The sequence below is a fragment of the Pholcus phalangioides genome, unplaced genomic scaffold, assembly GCF_987345545.1.
Source record: "Pholcus phalangioides strain wild (caught in Gottingen) unplaced genomic scaffold, Ppha-v1.0 ptg000008l_1, whole genome shotgun sequence".
Classification (NCBI taxonomy): Eukaryota; Metazoa; Arthropoda; class Arachnida; order Araneae; family Pholcidae; genus Pholcus; species Pholcus phalangioides.
Genome location: NW_028301601.1, coordinates 61,402,234 through 61,421,718, shown reverse-complemented (window position 1 = coordinate 61,421,718; position 19,485 = coordinate 61,402,234). Strand labels below are relative to the sequence as shown.

The window sequence follows — 19,485 nt, the reverse complement described above, 5'->3', positions numbered from 1 at the left end:
ATCATCTTTCCCCCACGGGTTCCCAAGATCAGCCACACAGGCAAACAAACCCCCGGTGCGACCACGAGCACTGCCGAGCACCCACCAACCAGAAGATCATATGATGTGCCAAGAATTAACCGACAGCAGTTTATCACCATATGTATTTTCGAGTTGGTCACTCGAGAACACACGCGTGATAAACATTCATCAGTTAATTGTCGGCGAATTTTCCGACACGCCATTTGGACAATCAATTTCGACGCATCACTCCCCCTCACGTTCGATTTAGTCAACCTAACAGTCGTCATCACCGAATAAGTCACCTATTCCGGTCCTAATTTCCAATCCGACAATACTTCGGTACACATGTGTATATCCTCCAACAACACCGTATTTACATACATACTATACACAGCATCGGTAATCAAATGCAAATTTTTGTTGCACGACAGCCTCAATCAACACTCTTCAGGGGAAGAAAAAAAAAATCCGAAATTTTATGCACAATTTTATGCGCCAAAAAGAAATCCCTACCCTTATTCAAATCCAACAAAAGCTTTTCCCCCCTCTCTTCTCAGTGCATGGAACCTCATACAACCCTCTCGAATATATAGAGAGAGAGTAAATCCCTATGCAGGGAAAAAAGTGAGGTAATTTGCATACATCAAAGGCCTCTTCTTAAAGGTGTGGGGGAATTTTCCTCGACATCTTCAAGTACCCGGAATGAGGTTTAAAAGGGCCCATAATCAGTAATGGCGGTGAAAAATCCGGGGATTTTATTCAATGTCCTCTCTTCCTCTCGCATCAAAACAGGAAATTTGCTATTCCAAATAGCACTTGCCATCTCAACGGGGGAAGGGGGCTGCGCAAAAGTACAGTCAGTACACGTGTACAAGAAGGGGAACCCCTATTTAAGGGCCATTTCAATGGATGTGTTACGACACCCTCACACCTATTTAATCCAATTTTTCAAGAAAAGGGGTGGATGGATACTTTCCACTCCTGCTCGGTGTACGTGTACTGATAGCGATTAGGTGCACATTTAGGATCCCGTTCTGCAATAATTATCTCGCTTGATATGCGAGTATTAATTAGGTTCGCGGGGGGTGTTTCTAGATACAGGTGCCCTCTATCGGTGGCTGTCGTATAGATCGTTCGGGGGGGAACATGTTCAGCTCTGGGGGGGGACAAGAATCTGTATTCAAGGATGATGACACTCCGCTATCCCCCCTTTTTAACAGCTGGCTGATGCCAAGATGAATTTGGTACAGAAAGTAAATTCAGCTGACCTTGCAGGGGATCGAACCCACGTACTTTCACTTGCCTTGTGAGCTCCCTAGACTACAAAGCCGAAGAATCTCAATTTTTCCAAATTCGAGTTTCTGACCGCAAAAATTTGAGTTTCGGACACCTAACTGTAGTTCGAAGTTGTAGACATCATATTGGGTCATTCGTCTCATAAGCAAGACGCCAAACTGGTATAAAATAGTAGTCGGATTTATATCAAACACAGAATAATTATTTATACAATCGACGCTCGCTATAACGACCATTTCATTATAACGGCAGGTCCCAAATGTTTCCCTATTCCCACCATGTTAATGTTACGACCGGTAAATATCATTCAATCCATTAAAACGACCAAATTCGGCTTGGCCCCACGGCCGTTTTTCTTTTCCAAAGAAATGCACAAAATCCATTGACATTTGATGCTTGCAGAAGAAATGGTATAGAGCAGCGGTTCCCAACCGGTAATACACGGAGTCCCTTGGGTTCCACAGCCACTCGAGGAAAAAAGAAAATAACAGTAAATTTGAAAAAAAAAAGAAATTATTATAAATTATCAATGTAAATAATATTAGGTAGCTTTGATGAATAAATGAAAACTAGGGCTCCGCCATAGAAATTATAGACCAGAAAGGGCTCCACGAGTCAAAAAACGGTACAGAACCGCCGGTATGGAGTATATAGATGGTTTCAAGATATGGAAAACACAGCTGTTAACTAGCGACATCATTGGAAGCTTTGCTCAACATTCTTCTACCTGCTCATGTGGTGGCTCACTCCCACTTCCCTCATCATTGATTTTTAAATAAAAATCTTATTCTAAATTTTATTGCACGATTTTTTACTTGATTTCTCTATAGCAGACTATTAAAGGCAAGTAAATTTATGTTTATTTATTACTGCTTTTAGGAGTAAAAACTAAATGCAGTTTTCGGTCACAATATGGTATTTTATGTAGGTGTAATGTAAATACTGTACTGAATGAATGAACGCAAGGGTCTCTGCCACCGGACTTACCCCGTTGCCGAGATCTCTTCCAGTCCAGCTTCGTGGCAGGGTCTGGAACAAAGTGAGTGTGTACACCTAACAGTCTGAGTGCGTAGCTAGTGTTCTGTACATTTCAGTGCTGCCATCTATACTTCAAATTGTGAGTGAAGTGTAATGATTGAATATTTGTAACGTTGTAGGCCTGTTGCTGTCTGTGGCGAGACTTTTTAACGGGGAGATCGGCTCGCATTCGCGCCTTGAAGTTGGGAACCACAGGAAATCCAACTTCAGCCGACCACCACTGTGGGGTTCGAACCCGGATCCTCGCATCGCGAGTCCGTCACTACAACCACTCGACCACCGCAGCGGCTGTAAATACTGTACTGTAGGTATGTATTACTGTACGTATTTATAAATTGTGGTGTTTCTTTTACTCATTTTTACTGCAATATAATATGTTATAACAGAATGAAAGAATTTTTTAAAAATTCCATCAATACGATTTCGGATACGATTTCATTTTTTTAAAAACGTTCTATACAACGACCTCCGGATATAACGTCCGTTTTTAATTTCCCCGTGGAACGGAGGGGGGGGGAGTCGTTTTAACGATCATCGACTGTAATAGCAACGAATTTAAATTCGTCTCGTGATTTCAATTTGAGGGAAACAAAACTTGCTTTCGGGTCTGGGGAAAATAGTTCAGGTGAGGGTCACCAAACTGGGTCCTCGGTCTCGGGTTGCGGGCACAAAACTCATCTGCACTCCCCAAGAAAAAAGAATCCGAAATTATGAGTAGAGATAATTTATACGGTCTATATTAATAACTTGGAAATGAGAACCGAGAGATGAATTCCAGGACATTAATCGTGGAAAATATGGAGCCCCCCCCCCTTCCATGAGTTCACGCGACTGTGGACTCCCCCCCCCCCATAAGAAGACGGGAGGCTTCAACTCTTCCACTCCTTAGCAAGGGAAAAAAAATTGGAATCGTGCCCGGATCATTCTAGATTCTTCTTCAGTTTCGTATCCTCTTCCGGGACAATTTGTCATTCCAGAAATCGACTGTCAAAATGTGCAGTCGATTGCGAACGCGGAAGAAAAATGGCGGATTCCTTTCTCCCCCCCCCCCCCCCCCCCGGTATGATATGGAATACATATGACGGAATTCCATTTTCCGGGACCTGGGAAAAGTCCCGTTTGACCTTGTCGAGGCGATGAACGAAGAACAAATTTTGTCCACACAGGGAAGGAATAGCACTTCCACAATTACTACTACATAAATCGTTGGTGGTCCGAAGTGGGAAAAGACTGGACCTCCCATGGGGGTCCATTCATTCGGAAAAAGCTTTTGTCGGGGTCGGAGGGGGGTCACGTCATCTGGCGGATTGAGGGGGGAATTCAAGCATGGATGTGTTAAGTGACGTAAACCAAATATTTTTTTGTATATATAGTATGGTAAATCCTATTTCCAATACAAACTGTCGAGATCATAATCCCCGTCTATTTAGGGGATGAGCTAGAATCCATTGGGACCCATTTTGGATCATTGTCCAGATTATATTATCCAGGTCTAGGGATCGACTAGAATCTTTCGGGACCCATTTTCGATCAACTAGAATCCATTATGACTCATTTGAGATCAGCTTAAATCAATTTTTAAGGTCAGCCAGAATGAAAATGTAAGATCAGCTAGAATGAAAATGTAAGATCAGCTAGAATGAAAATGTAAGATCAGCTAGAATGAAAATGTAAGATCAGCTAGAATGAAAATGTAAGATCAGCTAGAATGAAAATGTAAGATCACGTAGACCCGTTTGGGGCATATTTAAGATAAATTACAATCCATTGGGGTACCATTAGGATGAACTAAAATTTATTGGGACCCATTTATATGATCACCTTAAATCCATTTGTAGGAACAGCTATAGTTCATCGGGACCCATTTAGGATCAGCTAGAGACTAATTGGAACCCATTTGGGATCAACTAGAATACATTGGTACCAGGAGGTGGACAAATAATGATATGCCTGATATGCCTGAGGCTCAAGTAGGATGTAAATTTTTCGACGTTTGTACAGCCCTGATGAGAGACACATTTCGGAAAAGCTGGAATTCATTGGGATAAATTTGGAATTAGCTCTAGAATCCGTCAGAATTCATTTACAAGCAGCCAGAATCCACATTGTGACAAATTTATTTCCCAAAATGCCGCCCAGGATTCAAATTACATGCCGGCTAGGCATGTACATTTTTGGATATGTGCCCAACTCTGGCTGGGACCATTTAGGGCTAGCTAGAATCCATTAAGACTCCATTTAGAATCAGATAGAGACCCACTGGAACCTTTAGAGCAAGCTAGAATTCACAGGGTTCCATTTAGGATCAACTAGAATGTAGGTGACAACTAATTTGTCACGACACGTTAGGGTGCCAACAAAGTGCCTCAAGATCGGGTCGACTTGACACAGCACGTTCAAAATTTCATCAGGTTGCACTATATCAAGGGTGTTCAACGTGTCGCGGAGAGTGCGGGCCATTTCATTGATTCGGAAACGTTTCACGGGCCACTTAATTAAGTTATCTGAAATAGCGCCAGCAGGTTCTAAGTGATCTGAAAAGGTGCCACGGAGCACTTGAGCAATCTGGAAATGTGCCGGTTAGTTCACATTTTTAAAAAATTGGAACCAGAATTGGAACCAGGTCACGGGACACACCAAATGATTTCCAGAGCCATATTTGGCCGCGTGCCATGGATGTGTTAAGTGACGTAAACCAAATATTTTTTAAGCATGTTTAAGCGTGTTAAGCATGTATGCACTACAAGACCATAAAGACATTCACTGCGTGTCATACATGCGCAGCTCATGGCTCGATGGCCAAATGTGGCCCTCGGAGTTATATAATGTGGCCTCAAATTCAATTTTGAAAAAAATGTACTAAGCGGCAGATTTTCAGATCGCTTAAGTGGCCCGCGTTGCAGTTCCACATCACTTGAGTGACCACGCGAGGCACATTCTCATATCACTTAAAACGCCCCACGGTAAATTTACAGATCACTTAAGTGATCCGTGGAGTATTCGCATATCTCTTGAGTGACCCGCGGCTCAATTGCAAAGCAACTTAAGCTGCCCGCAGCACATTTCCAGGACCATTCAAGTGGTCCACGGCACATTTCTAGATCAGTTAAGTGGCCCGCGACACGTTTTCAAACCATTCAAGTGGCCCGCACTCTCCTACAGGTTGAGCGGGCACCCCTTGGTGTAGTAGAATAATTTTCATACGGTGTGCGGCAGCAGTTTAGGGTGCCGAGAGATATACATTTAATGCTAATGTCCAAAATCTGACCAGAATCCGCGATATGCAAGAAGCTTCAATTCTTCTGGGCTTTGGCCGGCCAATCCAAGGACCAGCAACAGACAAGACAGTTCGGACATTGCCCGCCGACGCCGAATAAAACCAGCGTCACTGCAACCCGTCGCCAAATAGCGCCAATATCTATTCGCACCCCAACCCCATCGTATAAGAAAGAACCTATCAATTTGACGGCAACAGCTACAGTCACAATAATGACAGTAATAATGATAACAATGGCGGGGGGGGGAAAGGATATATTCCGAGTAAATAGAGTGAAACTGGGAAGTGAAAATAAAAATAAAACTATCTACCGTATATAAAAGACGTATTTTTACTTTTTCTTTGTTGGTACCACAAACTGGTAATTTGATTCGTCAAACGCAACATGAAAGGGCGTTTGTCTTTTTTTTTTCTTTCCAGAAACTTCTTTCTCTTTTGGCAATTTTTTGCAATAGAAATTTTCTATTTAAACAGATACTCTTTGTTGAAGAAAAACACCTCAATTACTTGCAGTCTTTTCCGTATTTTTAACTTTTTAAACGTCTCTCGATTGTTACGGAAATTGTTATTCCAGTGTTGACAATGACGAGTCTATTATACGCAACATGAATCGATTTTTTTTTTTTTTGAGGCTTTTATTTCATTATTGAGCCAACAAATAGAGCGGATACAGAATTTCTGAAATCCGCGGGTTTCTTTTATTAAACTGTGTGTATACAGGGTGTTTCGAAACTCGGAAGTCGAGACAGCGGGAAATGAATCATGTTCACATGGAACCAGTGGCGTCGGAGCCGGGGGTGCTGTGGGTGCTCGAGCACCCACGGAAGTTTGTAGAACGGGTTCGAGCACCCACAGAATTGATTCAAAAATCAAAATTTCCTGCATGAATCTCAAGACGGGCACCCACAGGTTCGAAACACTTCCGACGCCCCTGCATGGAACAGCATAACGTGAGATGTCTCAAGATGTTGTTTCGTGATTGTGTCTGTCTCTCCTTGCGGACACGATTTGGAAATCGTCGTTTGGGTATGTCACAAGTGCGCACAACCGTAACCCTCGAAAACCTCTCTCAGTTTTCGAGGGTTACGGCACAACTATTTAAGAAAGGGATTTTCTTTTTAAATGGTGTGACGTGAGATCCGACTTCAGTGCAGTTATCATACATGCAGAGCCGTCTTAAGGCATGGGCCCGCTCGGGCACGTCAAGAGAAGAGGGGACTCACAAAAATGAGATCCGGTTGAAATTTTATAGAATTTACCAGGTAGGGTCTCAGAAAAACCACTTGGCCCGGGGGTCCATGATACTCTTAACACGACCCTGCATACATGCATCACCATATCGCAGGTGTCACACACACACATGCATTGCTATACCGCGGCTATTGCATCGTTGCAGGCCCGTAGCCAGAAATTTCGTTCGGAGGTGGACCACTTCCATTTCGGGAGGGGGGACTAAAGTGATAGAACAATAGATTTGACTATATTTTCGGCCCTGTTTTCACATTTCGGGGGGGGGGAACTAGACTCCCCCCCGCAAGGGCCTTGCGTCGTTGTAAAAAAGTTGTCACATATGTATGTCTTTATCGCTGGTGTCTCTCATGCATCGCACAGTAGTGACACATGCGTTGATGTATCACAGAGGTGACACACATGCGTTGATGTATCACAGAGGTGCCACACATGCGTTGATGTATCACAGAGATGCCACACATGCGTTGATGTATCACAGAGGTGCCACACATGCGTTGATGTATCACAGGTGTCCCACGTGTATAAATGTATCACAGGTGTCACGCATGCATAAATGTATCGCTTATCACACTGCAGGCGTCTCTCTCAATCGTGCATCATCGAACTGCAGGTGTCTCTCTCTAACTCGTGCATCATCGCACTGCAGGTGTCTCTCTCTAACTCGTGCATCATCGCACTGCAGGTGTCTCTTTCTATCAGTCGTGCATCGTAGCACTGCAACTGCAGGTGTCTCTTTCTATCAGTCGTGCATCGTAGCACTGCAACTGCAGGTGTCTCTTTCTTTCACTCGTGCATCATCATATTGCAGGCGTCTCTCTCTCTCAATCGTGCATCATCGCACTGCAGGTGTTTCTCTCTCACTCGTGCATCATCGCACTGTAGGTGTCACTCGTGCATGGTAGATGTCACGCAATTTGTCACTGTTTTTAATTATTAATCACAGAATCGGCGGTGAAGAACAAACTACTGTACCGCTGGTGTTAAGTCATGCCAGCATCAATTAAAGGAATTTCTGACAAACATTGTCGAGAAACATTTTGGGAGGGAACGTATCATTGTTATCAAAGAAAATCAAAAATCGATTTTTGCCAAAGAAACTAAAAAATCCTTTGTATCAAGGTAAACCAAAAACCCATTGTTATTTAAAAAGATTGCAGATACAAACTGAAAACCAACCTTAGTCTATCACTTCACAACAACTTAGATCAGTCAATTTTTTAATGTTGTTAAAAACTGCATTAAGTTGTTGAAACGGTAGTAAATTTCCCCCTTAACGGCGATAGACTAGGGTTGTGGACAGTCACAAAATGACAACAAGATAAAAACTAAGCTAATATAATCGAATAATAGTCATTAATCGAAACGTACACTCACCGACTTCGCTGTTGTTGTCCGTGCTCTGCTGGGACGCGGGCTGTTGGGACAATGGGCAGGGTGTGCCCGCGGACGCCGGCGACCGGACGTCATCGCTGACCGGACCGTAATTCAAACTCTGCGATGGTGGTCTCTGTTGGGTAGAAAAATACAAAAAAAAAAAATCTATCACAACAATTAATCGATTATTTCTGGGAAAAAAAATTTAATCTTTCCTCAAAAGAATAATTTTTCAATATACTCAAAATAAAATACAATACGAAGTATTTATCCCTACCCTCCACACATGGCTGTGTTGTGAATTTTTCATGACGCCCAAGAAACAATGGCGGTGGATGGAGAAGAAAAATTGAAGTGTCACAAAATGCCACTTCAAAAGGACAAGGCAATTCTGATGACGATGGTCAGTTTTTTTCCCCCTCCCTTATGACCATCGACGGCTATAAATTATGGATAAGTTCAGGAAATAAAAAATGGTGGAAGATATTCTCTCTCTTTCTCTGTGCGTCCCGGATTTAACAGATAAAAGGAAAACGGTCATCATCGCGTCCGCGTCCGGGATTATCAGCGCTACTGGCCACTAGATGAGAGGTCAATATGATTGATCGGTAACAAACGGTGATACCACAATGTAGGCCGCGGATCCAGGGAACGGCGATAATATGTACAGAAGTGGGTCGGAGAGTGCAACGTCGTACTGCAGGTGCTAAGAGTACCTCACAGATGGCAAAAACGCATAAATTGCATATCCATGTGTTGATAGTGCATAGCAGTCGACAAAAATACATCCATGCATCGCCATATGTCAAGAATGCGTAACGAAATCCCTAGCTACACATCTACCGCTTCAACGTCAGTGTTGCACAAGCGTCACAATATCAGTGGTGTCAAAAACGCATCACTGCACTGTTGATGTCACGTGTACGCATGCGTAATGCGTCACTGATGCAAAGCTTTCATCACAACATCAGGGCCCGCCACAGTATGGGACTTCGAATGCATTCATGGCCACATGATAATTATGTATGGGGTACTACACACAGTATGATTTCCCGAGAAGAATTAGTTAATCAGTTTTGAGGACTTTCAATAAAAGTCCTCAAAAAGAGAGAGAGCATCATCCCTTGCTCGGAGTGAGTCCTTATGTTCTTGAGACGGTCCTGCGGAGCATCATCGTTTGCACTAAAAGTTACGGAAGCATTTTTGAAATTCATAAATTACGCAAGCATTGCTGAAATTCACATTAAATTACGGAAGCATTGTTGAAATTCATAAATTACGGAAGCATTGTTGAAATTCATAAATTACGGAATCATTGTTGAAATTCATATATTACGGAAGCATTGTTGAAATTCATATATTACGGAAGCATTGTTGAAATTCATAAATTACGGAAGCATTGTTGAAATTCATATATTACGGAAGCATTGTTGAAATTCATAAATTACGGAAGCATTGTTGAAATTCATATATTACGGAAGCATTGTTGAAATTCACATTAAATTATGGAAGCATTGTTGAAATTCACATTAAATTATGGAAGCATTGTTGAAATTCACATTAAATTATGGAAACATTGTTGAAATTCACATTAAATTATGGAAGTATTGTTGAAATTCGCATTAAATTACAGAAGCATTGTTGAAATTCATAAATTACAGAAGCATTGTTGAAATTCATAAATTACGGAAGCATTGTTGAAATTCATAAATTACGGAAGCATTGTTGAAATTCATAAATTACGGAAGCATTGTTGAAATTCATAAATTACAGAAGCATTGTTGAAATTCATAAATTACAGAAGCATTGCTCAAATTCACATTAAATTACGGAAGCATTGTTGAAACTCATAAATTACGGAAGCATTGTTGAAACTCATAAATTACGGAAGCATTGTTGAAATTCATAAATTACGGAAGCATTGTTGAAATTCATAAATTACGGAAGCATTGTTGAAATTCATATATTACGGAAGCATTGTTGAAATTCATAAATTACTGAAGAATTGTTGAAATTCATAAACTACGGAAGCATTGTTGAAATTCACATTAAATTATGGAAGCATTGTTGAAATTCACATTAAATTATGGAAGCATTGTTGAAATTCGCATTAAATTATGGAAGCATTGTTGAAATTCGCATTAAATTATGGAAGCACTGTTGAAATTCGCATTAAATTATGGAAGCATTGTTGAAATTCACATTAAATTATGGAAGCATTGTTTAAATTCTTGCAAATTACGCAAGCATTTTTAAAATTCAATAAATTACGCAAGCATATTTGAAAGTCATGAAAAAAACGAAAGCATTGCTGAAATTCATAAATTACGGAAGCATTGTTTAAAGTGGCTGTTTTTAAATTTTTGAAAAATTATTTAACCAACCTAAATTTAATTAATAATAAACTTAAAAATTTAATTAATGTTAAATTATTAATAAACTTAAAAATTTAATTAATAATAAACTTAAAAATTTAATTAATAATAAACTTAAAAATTTAATTAATAATAAACTTAAAAATTTAATTAATAATAAACTTAAAAATTTAATTAATAATAAACTTAAAAATTTAATTAATAATAAACTTAAAAATTTAATTAATAATAAACTTAAAAAACTTAATTAACAAACAAAATTTTAACAAACTTTTTTTTATACTACTCAAAATTTCCACTCGAAGATAACAATCATAATATTCCAAGAATTTACAAATTTCATTAAATTAGAAGGAAAATAAAAGGAAACATTCACAAATAATATAAAAAAGTTAATTTCGAAAAATACAGAAAAATCAATGCGCATTACTCAATCATAATCCCGACACTGAAGCTGTTCAATAACATATAATCCAAAGCGAAAAAGTGAATTCAATTTTTTTCCCCCACATCATCGATTAAACCGTATCATGATTCCAAGATTTTATGAAATTCCCTTTAAAAAGGGATTATCGCCATTTCCCCCCCCCCCCCCAAGATCTTTATATATAGGTATTTTTCGCCATTTTGACAGCCGCCATTTTTATTTCTTATAAGAATTTCTGACATTCTCCGAAAAGATTTTCGATGTGTGAGATTCCATCATATTCTTTTCTATTGCATTCAAAAGAAAGAAGAATTCTTTCATTCCAATATCTCGTGTCCGGAAATTCCAATAATTTTCCATTATTGTCCGTTATTATTGATTTTATTCAATGATAACTGAAAGCAATAAATATCCGAGATTAATATTTATTGCTTTCCATTATCAGTGATGTCCATTTTCTTGATACTTATTTGATTTATTTAATTTCAGAAAATAAATTTTGCGTCAAAAAATTTAAACGATCACATTAATTATTGGAATTATTATGTGCCGAAGCTTTGGAAATACAGTCAAAACCCGTTATAACGAACTCCAAGAGAACGAAGAAAACACATCGTTATACCGAAATTTGGTTATAAAGGAATTCCAGGTTTTTTTCATTGTTCCTATGTAAACATATCTGGACGATTAGAAAAGTGTTCGTTAAAACGAGATTTTCGCTATAACGGGATTCGACTGAAGTAAATTTGAATAAAGCGTTCATGAAGTTTTCGATATGGAATTGATTAAAATTATGAAATATTAATGAACTAAAATTATGAAATACAGTAAAATATCCCTCTTAACGGGCACCCCTCAGATGAGGTCACCACTCTTTTACGGCCAAATTATATATAATTCCCCCCCCCATAATAAAAGTATGCATTTCAAACCCCTGATTAACGGTCACCTCCTTTTTACGGTCTGAAACTTTTGGTCCAGTAGGTGTCCGCAAAAGAGAGGTTTTACTGAATTAATAACTTAAAGTTACGAAATACTAGAGCTATAATACCCGGCGCTGCCCGGGCTTCCTTCAATTTCTGGGAAGATTGAAAAAGTGATAAACCATTATAAAGAAATAAACTATTATATATATAATACTGGCAGCATTAAAGAATCGACAAACCATTGAAAAGGCATGTACACGTCTGAAACGCACTGCTAGGGAACCAAAGCAGACAAGCGATTGTTGAGGCCCGGAACTATTATTGCCTGACAGGTTTTTGCCCATTTGGGGCATTTGCCCTGCTCTGTGAAACTTTTAATGTCGCCTATCATTCAATCCGGGGCCTGTTTGGTATACAGTATATGCAAAATTTGGCGACGACCGATCTAAAATTGTAAATTTTTATAGAGAACACACACACACAGAAAATCAATTTTATATATATACATGTGCATAATATAAAATATTTTCACAACCTTCTTTCTATATTAAATAATATTTTTGCAACAATGCTTTTGCAAAACCAACCATTTCTGTTGACAATGTTTTTTCAACAACAGTTTTGCACCACAATGTTTATTGAAAGTGTTTTTGAACAAAATACTTTTGCACAAACCCCATTCTATTTCTAATGATTTACAACTTCCGCATAACCCTTTCGGTTGACTATGCTTTTTTCAACAATACACTCGCACAACTTTTTTTATTGATAGTGTTTTTGCAACAATGCTTTTTCATAACCCTTTCATTCGAAAATGTTTTTCAACAACTCTCTCTAGACAATGTTTTTTGCACAACTCTCTCTCTAGACAATGTTTTTTGAACAACTCTCTCTCTAGACAATGTTTTCGCAACAATACTTTTGATACAACAATACTACCGAGACCGCTATTAAATAAGTGTCATCACTGAAAAAAAATACTAAAAAAACCAATGTCATTCAAAACCAACGAATACATTCACCGCCCACACAAAATACCAAAAATCACAACAATGACCAAAACCTAAAAGAGGATCAAATAAAATTGCCATTTAAACAACAAAAATGGCACTTGAAAGAGGTGAATAGAAAATCATGGGCACTCCACCATCTACTTAACAATGCTTTTTTCACAATCCTCTTCCCTCATACAACAATACTTTTCAACAAGATTTTCTATTGAAAATGTTTTTGCAACAATACTTTTGCGCAATCAACCCTTTTTTTTCTATTGTTAATACTTGTGCACAACCCTTTCTACTGACTATGGTTTTTCAACAATAAGTTCGCACAACCCTTTCTATTGACAATGTTTGAAATTATTTTTTTGTACACTCCTCTCTATTGACAGTGTTTGGAACAATATTTTTTCACAACTCTTTCTATAGACAATGTTTTTGTAATAATACTTTCGCACAACCTTTCTATTCACAATGTTTTCTAGCAACCCTTCCCATTGACAAATTTTTGCAACACTACTTTCGTACAACCCTTTCTAGTGACAATTTTTTCACAACAACGCTTCTTTCACAATCCTTTCCCCAACCAACACTTTCTATTGAAAGTATTTTTGCAACAATACTTAGGCGCAATCAACCCTTTCTATTGTTAACACTTGTGCCCAAAGCTTTCTATTTGCAATGTTTTCCCTACAATATACGTTAGCACAACCCTTTCTACTGACAGTGCTTTTTCAACAGTACTTCTCTTCACAACCCTTTCCGACAACGTTTGAAACTTTTTCACAACCCTTTCTCATAGCTGCCAACTTTTGAAAATGAAAATTCGGGAGATATTCGCGCAAACCCGTATTTTATGCTAAAACCATTCCCTAATAAATACAATAGGGATTTTTCCAAATAAAATAGGGATTTTCCAAACATAAAAGTTAAAGCGTAGGGAATAAAATCCCTACTGAAGTCAAATTAAAATAGGGATTTTACACACATGGAAGTTAAACCCTTGGGAATAAAATTCCTACGCAAAAAAGAAGTGAAATTGGAGGCCAAAACTTCAATGATGTAAAAATAAATATTGTGTTCAATCAGAAACGCTGTGAACAAACATTCTGCGTGAATGACCCCAAAATCATCGGAAGATGAAGGAAAAAAGCGTCAATTTTTGAAGAACACTGACTTTTTGTGACACTTGCTTGATGTTTTTTTTTTCATTTCACGAGTGATGATGGCAGTCTTTCCATGACCGATGTTTATGTCCGTAACACAACTTGTACAAAAAGGAAAAGTCGGCCCTCTTCTGGAACGTTTGATGAGAGGAAATTCATCGGAATAAGTGTCTTTAAAATTGGTTAAATATGTTTTTGCTTATCATTATTCATGCTTTGTTATATCGCACGTACGTAACTTCAACAAAAGAAATTTTGGCCATATGCGCGTCACTAGAATCTTCAATTATTATCCAGGACTATTGGCTGCTAAGCCATTTACCTGCACGATAAGACAAACAACTTTCTTGTTACCATCAGAGGGTTTGTAAAACTTCCTTAAAAAGGGAATTTCCCCATTTACGACGTGTGACGTCATTTCGATTCATGCCCCACAAGAAATTCCTTAGGGATTGTTTTCATAAGCGGGGATTTTTTTTAATGAAGTAGGGAATTTTAAGGGACAATTAGGGATTTTTGTGATTTTCGTAAAAATTCGGGAGATTTAAGAACTTTTCGGGAGGTCGAGCGATGAAGCTAAAATTCGGGAGATTCCCGAAAAATTCGGGAGACTTGGCAGCTATGCTTTCTATAGACAATGTTTTTCTCAGCCACCTCGTTGGGCATTTTGCCTGTTGTGGCCTTGTATTTGTATAATAATACTTTCACACAACCTTTCTACTGGAAATGTTTTTGAGCAACCCTTACCATTGAGACAATATCTTTTACAACACTACTTCCGTACAATCTTTCCTATTGGCAATGTTTTTTTGCGAAACTAATTTCGCACTGATTTCCTTTCATCAACAATGTCTTTTGCGGCAATACTTTTGTTGATAAACTCTTGAAAAGACTAAAAAAAAATTGTCACTACGGGGCCGCTATTAAATAAGTGCCATCAAGGGGAAAAAAAAACAGTTGTTCTAAACCAAGAAACACATTCACTATCTAGACCAAACACACAAAAAACACCAACAATCACAACAATGACCAAAAACCTAAAAAAACTAAACAAACGGGCATTTAAACAACAAAAATAGCACTCGAAAGGGGTTAATACCATTTGAATAGAAAACCATAGACACTCCTCCATCTTGGAATAAGATCCACTTTTCTTTAGGGGGGGTCATCGCCCGTTCCAGAAAGCAATTTAATTCCATGCGCACCCCCCCCCCCCCACTCCTGTCTAATATATTACACCAAGAGATTATAGACCAAGAAACCTGTTGAGGTAATTCCCTAAAAAAAAAAACGACTAGAAATACCCTCCGTTTTTCTTTTTTGCTCCACCACTCCTTCTTAATCACATGGCGCTGCTCTTGTGTTGGAATTTTTATATATACTGTAATATGGTGGCAAAAATCCAACGTGGGTGGTGTCCGGATCCGCCTACCTATTTCCGATTTTAAGTACTAGTTATACACCACTATGGTGAGGATTGTTGGATATATATATATTTTTTTTTTTGGGTAAAAAGCTGGTATTTCCCCCATCTAGTTCGAGTGTTGATGGCAAAAGTAGAAATAAATATTTCTGAAAGAGTAGAAATTATGGCGGCACACCCCAAGAAGTGCATTAACTCTTTCCATTTAAAAATATAAAAATAATAATAATAATTTAATAATAATAATGAGTCTATATATTATACAAAGAGTCGCCATCTGGGTAAATATAAATTAATAAAAATAAATATTATGATCATGTTAATGCATCTTGGGGAGTTATATATAATTTTTTTAGGATTTTTTTGCTTTTGTTCGTTTGTTGTCATATAAAAGGACTTGGTTAACTAGGTTTGGGTGGTCGGGTTCCCACAATCAAGTCCGTGTGTGGCCTTTGTAGATGCCGCCTTGGTTAGTTTGTTTTGAATCAGCTCTGGCTTTAGGTGTTTGGATTTTCCTAAAATTTTTCGATTAAGAACCTGAGGGGTTCTTGGAAGGATTTCAGGGGGTTCCGTGAGCTTGAAAAGTAACCTGGTTTATTTTTGCGTTATACAGTTTCTGAAAAGTTTCCTAATAAACATTTCTGGGTCAGGGGACATAGGCGTATACAGGGTGGGGTGGGGATTGTCTCCTCCCTGTTCATTAAAAAGTTTGCATTATTGACGTAGACACTGATGGAGGCAACGCAGGACGGATGGACACAGATGGAGATGCGCACTTTCGGTGATTCGCTCCCCCCCACCCCGTTAGGTGGGTCTGTATTCGCTTATGACAGTAGTAGGAGGGGGGGGGTGTTACCTTTTACTCTAGTGCATTGCTTCTCAACCTATGGCTATATGGCCCCCTTGCAGGTACTGGGATATTCCTAGGGAACACTGTCCTAGGGAAAGGCCACAGATGCCCCGGGAAACGTACTTAAATTTCTCTCAATTATTACTTCACCGGGCACTTAGTATATAGTATCTAGGAGGTATTGCCTGGGCACCCTCGCTGAAGCCAAGTAACAATAACCTTTTTTTTCAGGGCCTTTTGAAAGAAATTCACCAAATATTGCTCCGAAAAATAACCTCGAATTTCCCCAACAGTGCTTTTTCCAAGCTCTAGTAACATATATAATGGCTTTTTCTCAATAATAAAATCATACTGATTATAACCTAAAAGGAATTAATATCTAATAATGGATATAAAATGCGTGAAATTAACTCCAGATTCATTCACAACAACAATAATAACAACAACATTTGAAGAAAAACCCAAAATACGTAAGGGAAACACTATAATCGTTCATTTCCAGCAAAGATAATGACAGAAATTGAAAAGATCTGTTATTATTACAACGGGGAGACTATTCATTATTATTGGCACAGCGCCGCCTACCTCTTAAATATCTTGAACACATCTTTGATACTGAACAATAATAGTTATTTTAATAATAGTGATTATTATTATTAGTATTATTATAGAGTTGATTATAGGTTTTTACAGTTGATGGTACGACTGGAGATGGAAAATTCCTGGGTGGTCTGGGTCTGGACCAGTATTTCTCAACCTGGGGGCCCATGAGAGGCTAAAATCCCCCTTGGTCCTGGGCTTATTTTAAGCGGCCACGGGTGAAACCAAGTGGAAGGGGGCCATGGCAGGTAGATAAGGGGAGGGAGGGTGCTGCAGAGATGTGGTGACTACCTACGGGGTTTTTCAACCTGGGGCTCACATGGCCCCCTGGCGTTCCAGGGCATGAGTGAGAAGGGCCGCGGGTGAGAATAAAGTGGATGCGGGGGGGGGGGGGTCATGCCAGGTAGTTATTGGCTGGGGGCGGCACAGACAGCATATATAAAAAAAATATAGGAAAAGTGACAACCCTCTGTGAAATTTTTCAACCAGGGACCAAATGGAATTTTTGAGGTCCCATGCTATTCTAGGGGGGGGGCCCCACTGGTGAAAATCAAGTGGAAGGGGAGATATGATAGGTGGTTAAGGAGGAATGGGGAAACAGGAAAAAATGTGACTAGTTAATTGTGGGGGTTTTTTTTTTCAACTTGGGACCCATACGGACTCTTCCAGGTCTCTTGTGCTATTTTCCGGGAGTCCACGGGTAAGAATCAAGCGAAAGAAAAGTCATAACAGGAGGTTAAGCGCGGACCACAGAATGATGTAAACAGAAAGTGTGACTTATTACGGAATCCAGCATAACTGCACATAGAACCAGCGTCATCTTAACGCAGAGATGGGGGGGGGGGCTACGTGATAAGTATGAGATGAGGGGCAGGCGTCAGGACATGACCCAAGAGGTCTCATTTCAATGGGGGAAGGGGCCTACGTGATAAGACCTGGTAACAATATTTGAGAGTGTAATTTTTTTTAAATCATTTAAGCTTTCACTTTCAGTTAATTACAACGCATCCAGAACATCACTCTGGAGCCCATGATATCTGGGCCCTGCATAAGAACCACCCGTAACAGGGGAGGTCGCTGAAATTTTTTGCCCAGGGTCAGAAAAATCTCATACATAAAGTTATTGTTCTCTATAAATTTACTCAAAAAATCAGTTCAATAAATAGAGAGGGTCTCTCCTGAATTTGGTTGTGGGGACACACGTGGCCTTCCCACGTCCTACATTAAGGGCCCCTTGGCTGCGATTTTTTGGCTTGCCCCCGGGCCAGACTTCTCACAGGCCACTGTATAGTAAATTTATAGTGTAAAAAAACAAATATGATGAGAATCGTCCCAAGCTCTAAGGCTGGAGTCCTGTCGGCCTAACCCTTGTGGGAAAGAGGTGGGGGCCCAATCCTAGATGAAAAAAAAGAAAAAGGTTAAAAAGGTTTAGCCCGCATGAGGACGAATAAGGGACGCGAGAGTACGCTCTCACCTGATCAGGAGTGGACGCGCTGTCCGTGCTGTGTCCCGAAGTGTCCATCATACCCCTGGGGACACACGGCGGGCCCCCGCAGTAGCTGCTGCCGTTGCTGTTGTTGTTGGTGTCGCCGAGTTCGGGTTTGGTGTCCCTCTCCTCGATGACCAAATCTATGGGCATCTTGCCCTTCAGGCAGCTGATGTATCTCTGGCAGAAATTGTCGCACAGCTCGTGGACCTTTTAAAAAAAAAAAAAAAAAAAAAAAAACAAGACGTCATTTTCATTAATTAATTATTTAAAAATTAATTCTCCACAATTTTGAAACCACAGTGATAATCATTCGAAATTATCATTTTCTGGACTTACGAACCTAATTAAAATGCGATTTCGAGAAAGAACCCTTGTGGAATTTTAAAATGCTTATGACCTTTTGAATTCAATAGAAGAAATTATGATTTTTTTTTTCAATTATAATTAAAAACAGGGTCATTTTTTTTTTTTTTTTTTTAAAGCGTGAGATCACGAACTTTCCCGACTTAATGAGATCTTGATGGTTCTTGAGAAACGTGTATGGTCATGGCCTGCTCATATCGAATATCATCGTGGAGTTTTGATTATAAAAATTCTGTTTTTTAGATCAAACTGTTTCGTCTAGATCGGATATGATCATTATCATTTTGGATGCAACTGATCATGAAACAAATGGGAATATGACTTTTCTCAAGGAAAAATTATGACTATGGAAGTTTAGAAGAAATGAGACCTTGACATTTTTGTTCCTGGAGAAATTGTTACCGTGATCTTTTGGAAGGAACTGGGACCGTGACTTTTTTTTTTTTCAAAGAAAAATCGTTAAAATGAGCTTTTTGGAAGAAAAGGGACCATGACTTTAAGAAAAAATTGTAACCCAGACTTTCCCACCCCCCCCTAGACAAATTGTGACTATGGACTTTAAAAAAAGCAAAACCATGACTTTTTTCCAAGAACAGTTGTGAATGAATTTTTGGAAGGAATGAGATTGA

The 19,485-nt window shown here is 39.1% G+C and overlaps 1 protein-coding gene across 4 annotated transcripts in view; it reads right to left on the bottom strand.

Annotated features, from left to right (window-relative positions):
* Nucleotides 1-19,485, bottom strand: part of hth (Meis homeobox homothorax) — a 130,179-nt gene that overhangs the window by 78,965 nt on the left and 31,729 nt on the right. For 2 of the 4 annotated variants that reach the window (XM_089235132.1, XM_089235133.1), the window contains exons 5-6: nucleotides 18,479-18,700; nucleotides 8,240-8,372 (exon numbers count right to left, since the gene is read on the bottom strand). In XM_089235132.1, the coding sequence (XP_089091258.1) occupies nucleotides 8,240-8,372; nucleotides 18,479-18,700 (355 nt within the window). Of the gene's footprint in view, nucleotides 1-8,233; nucleotides 8,373-18,478; nucleotides 18,701-19,485 lie in introns of all 4 variants that reach the window. The other 2 variants (XM_089235131.1, XM_089235130.1) reach the window with 1 other exon arrangement.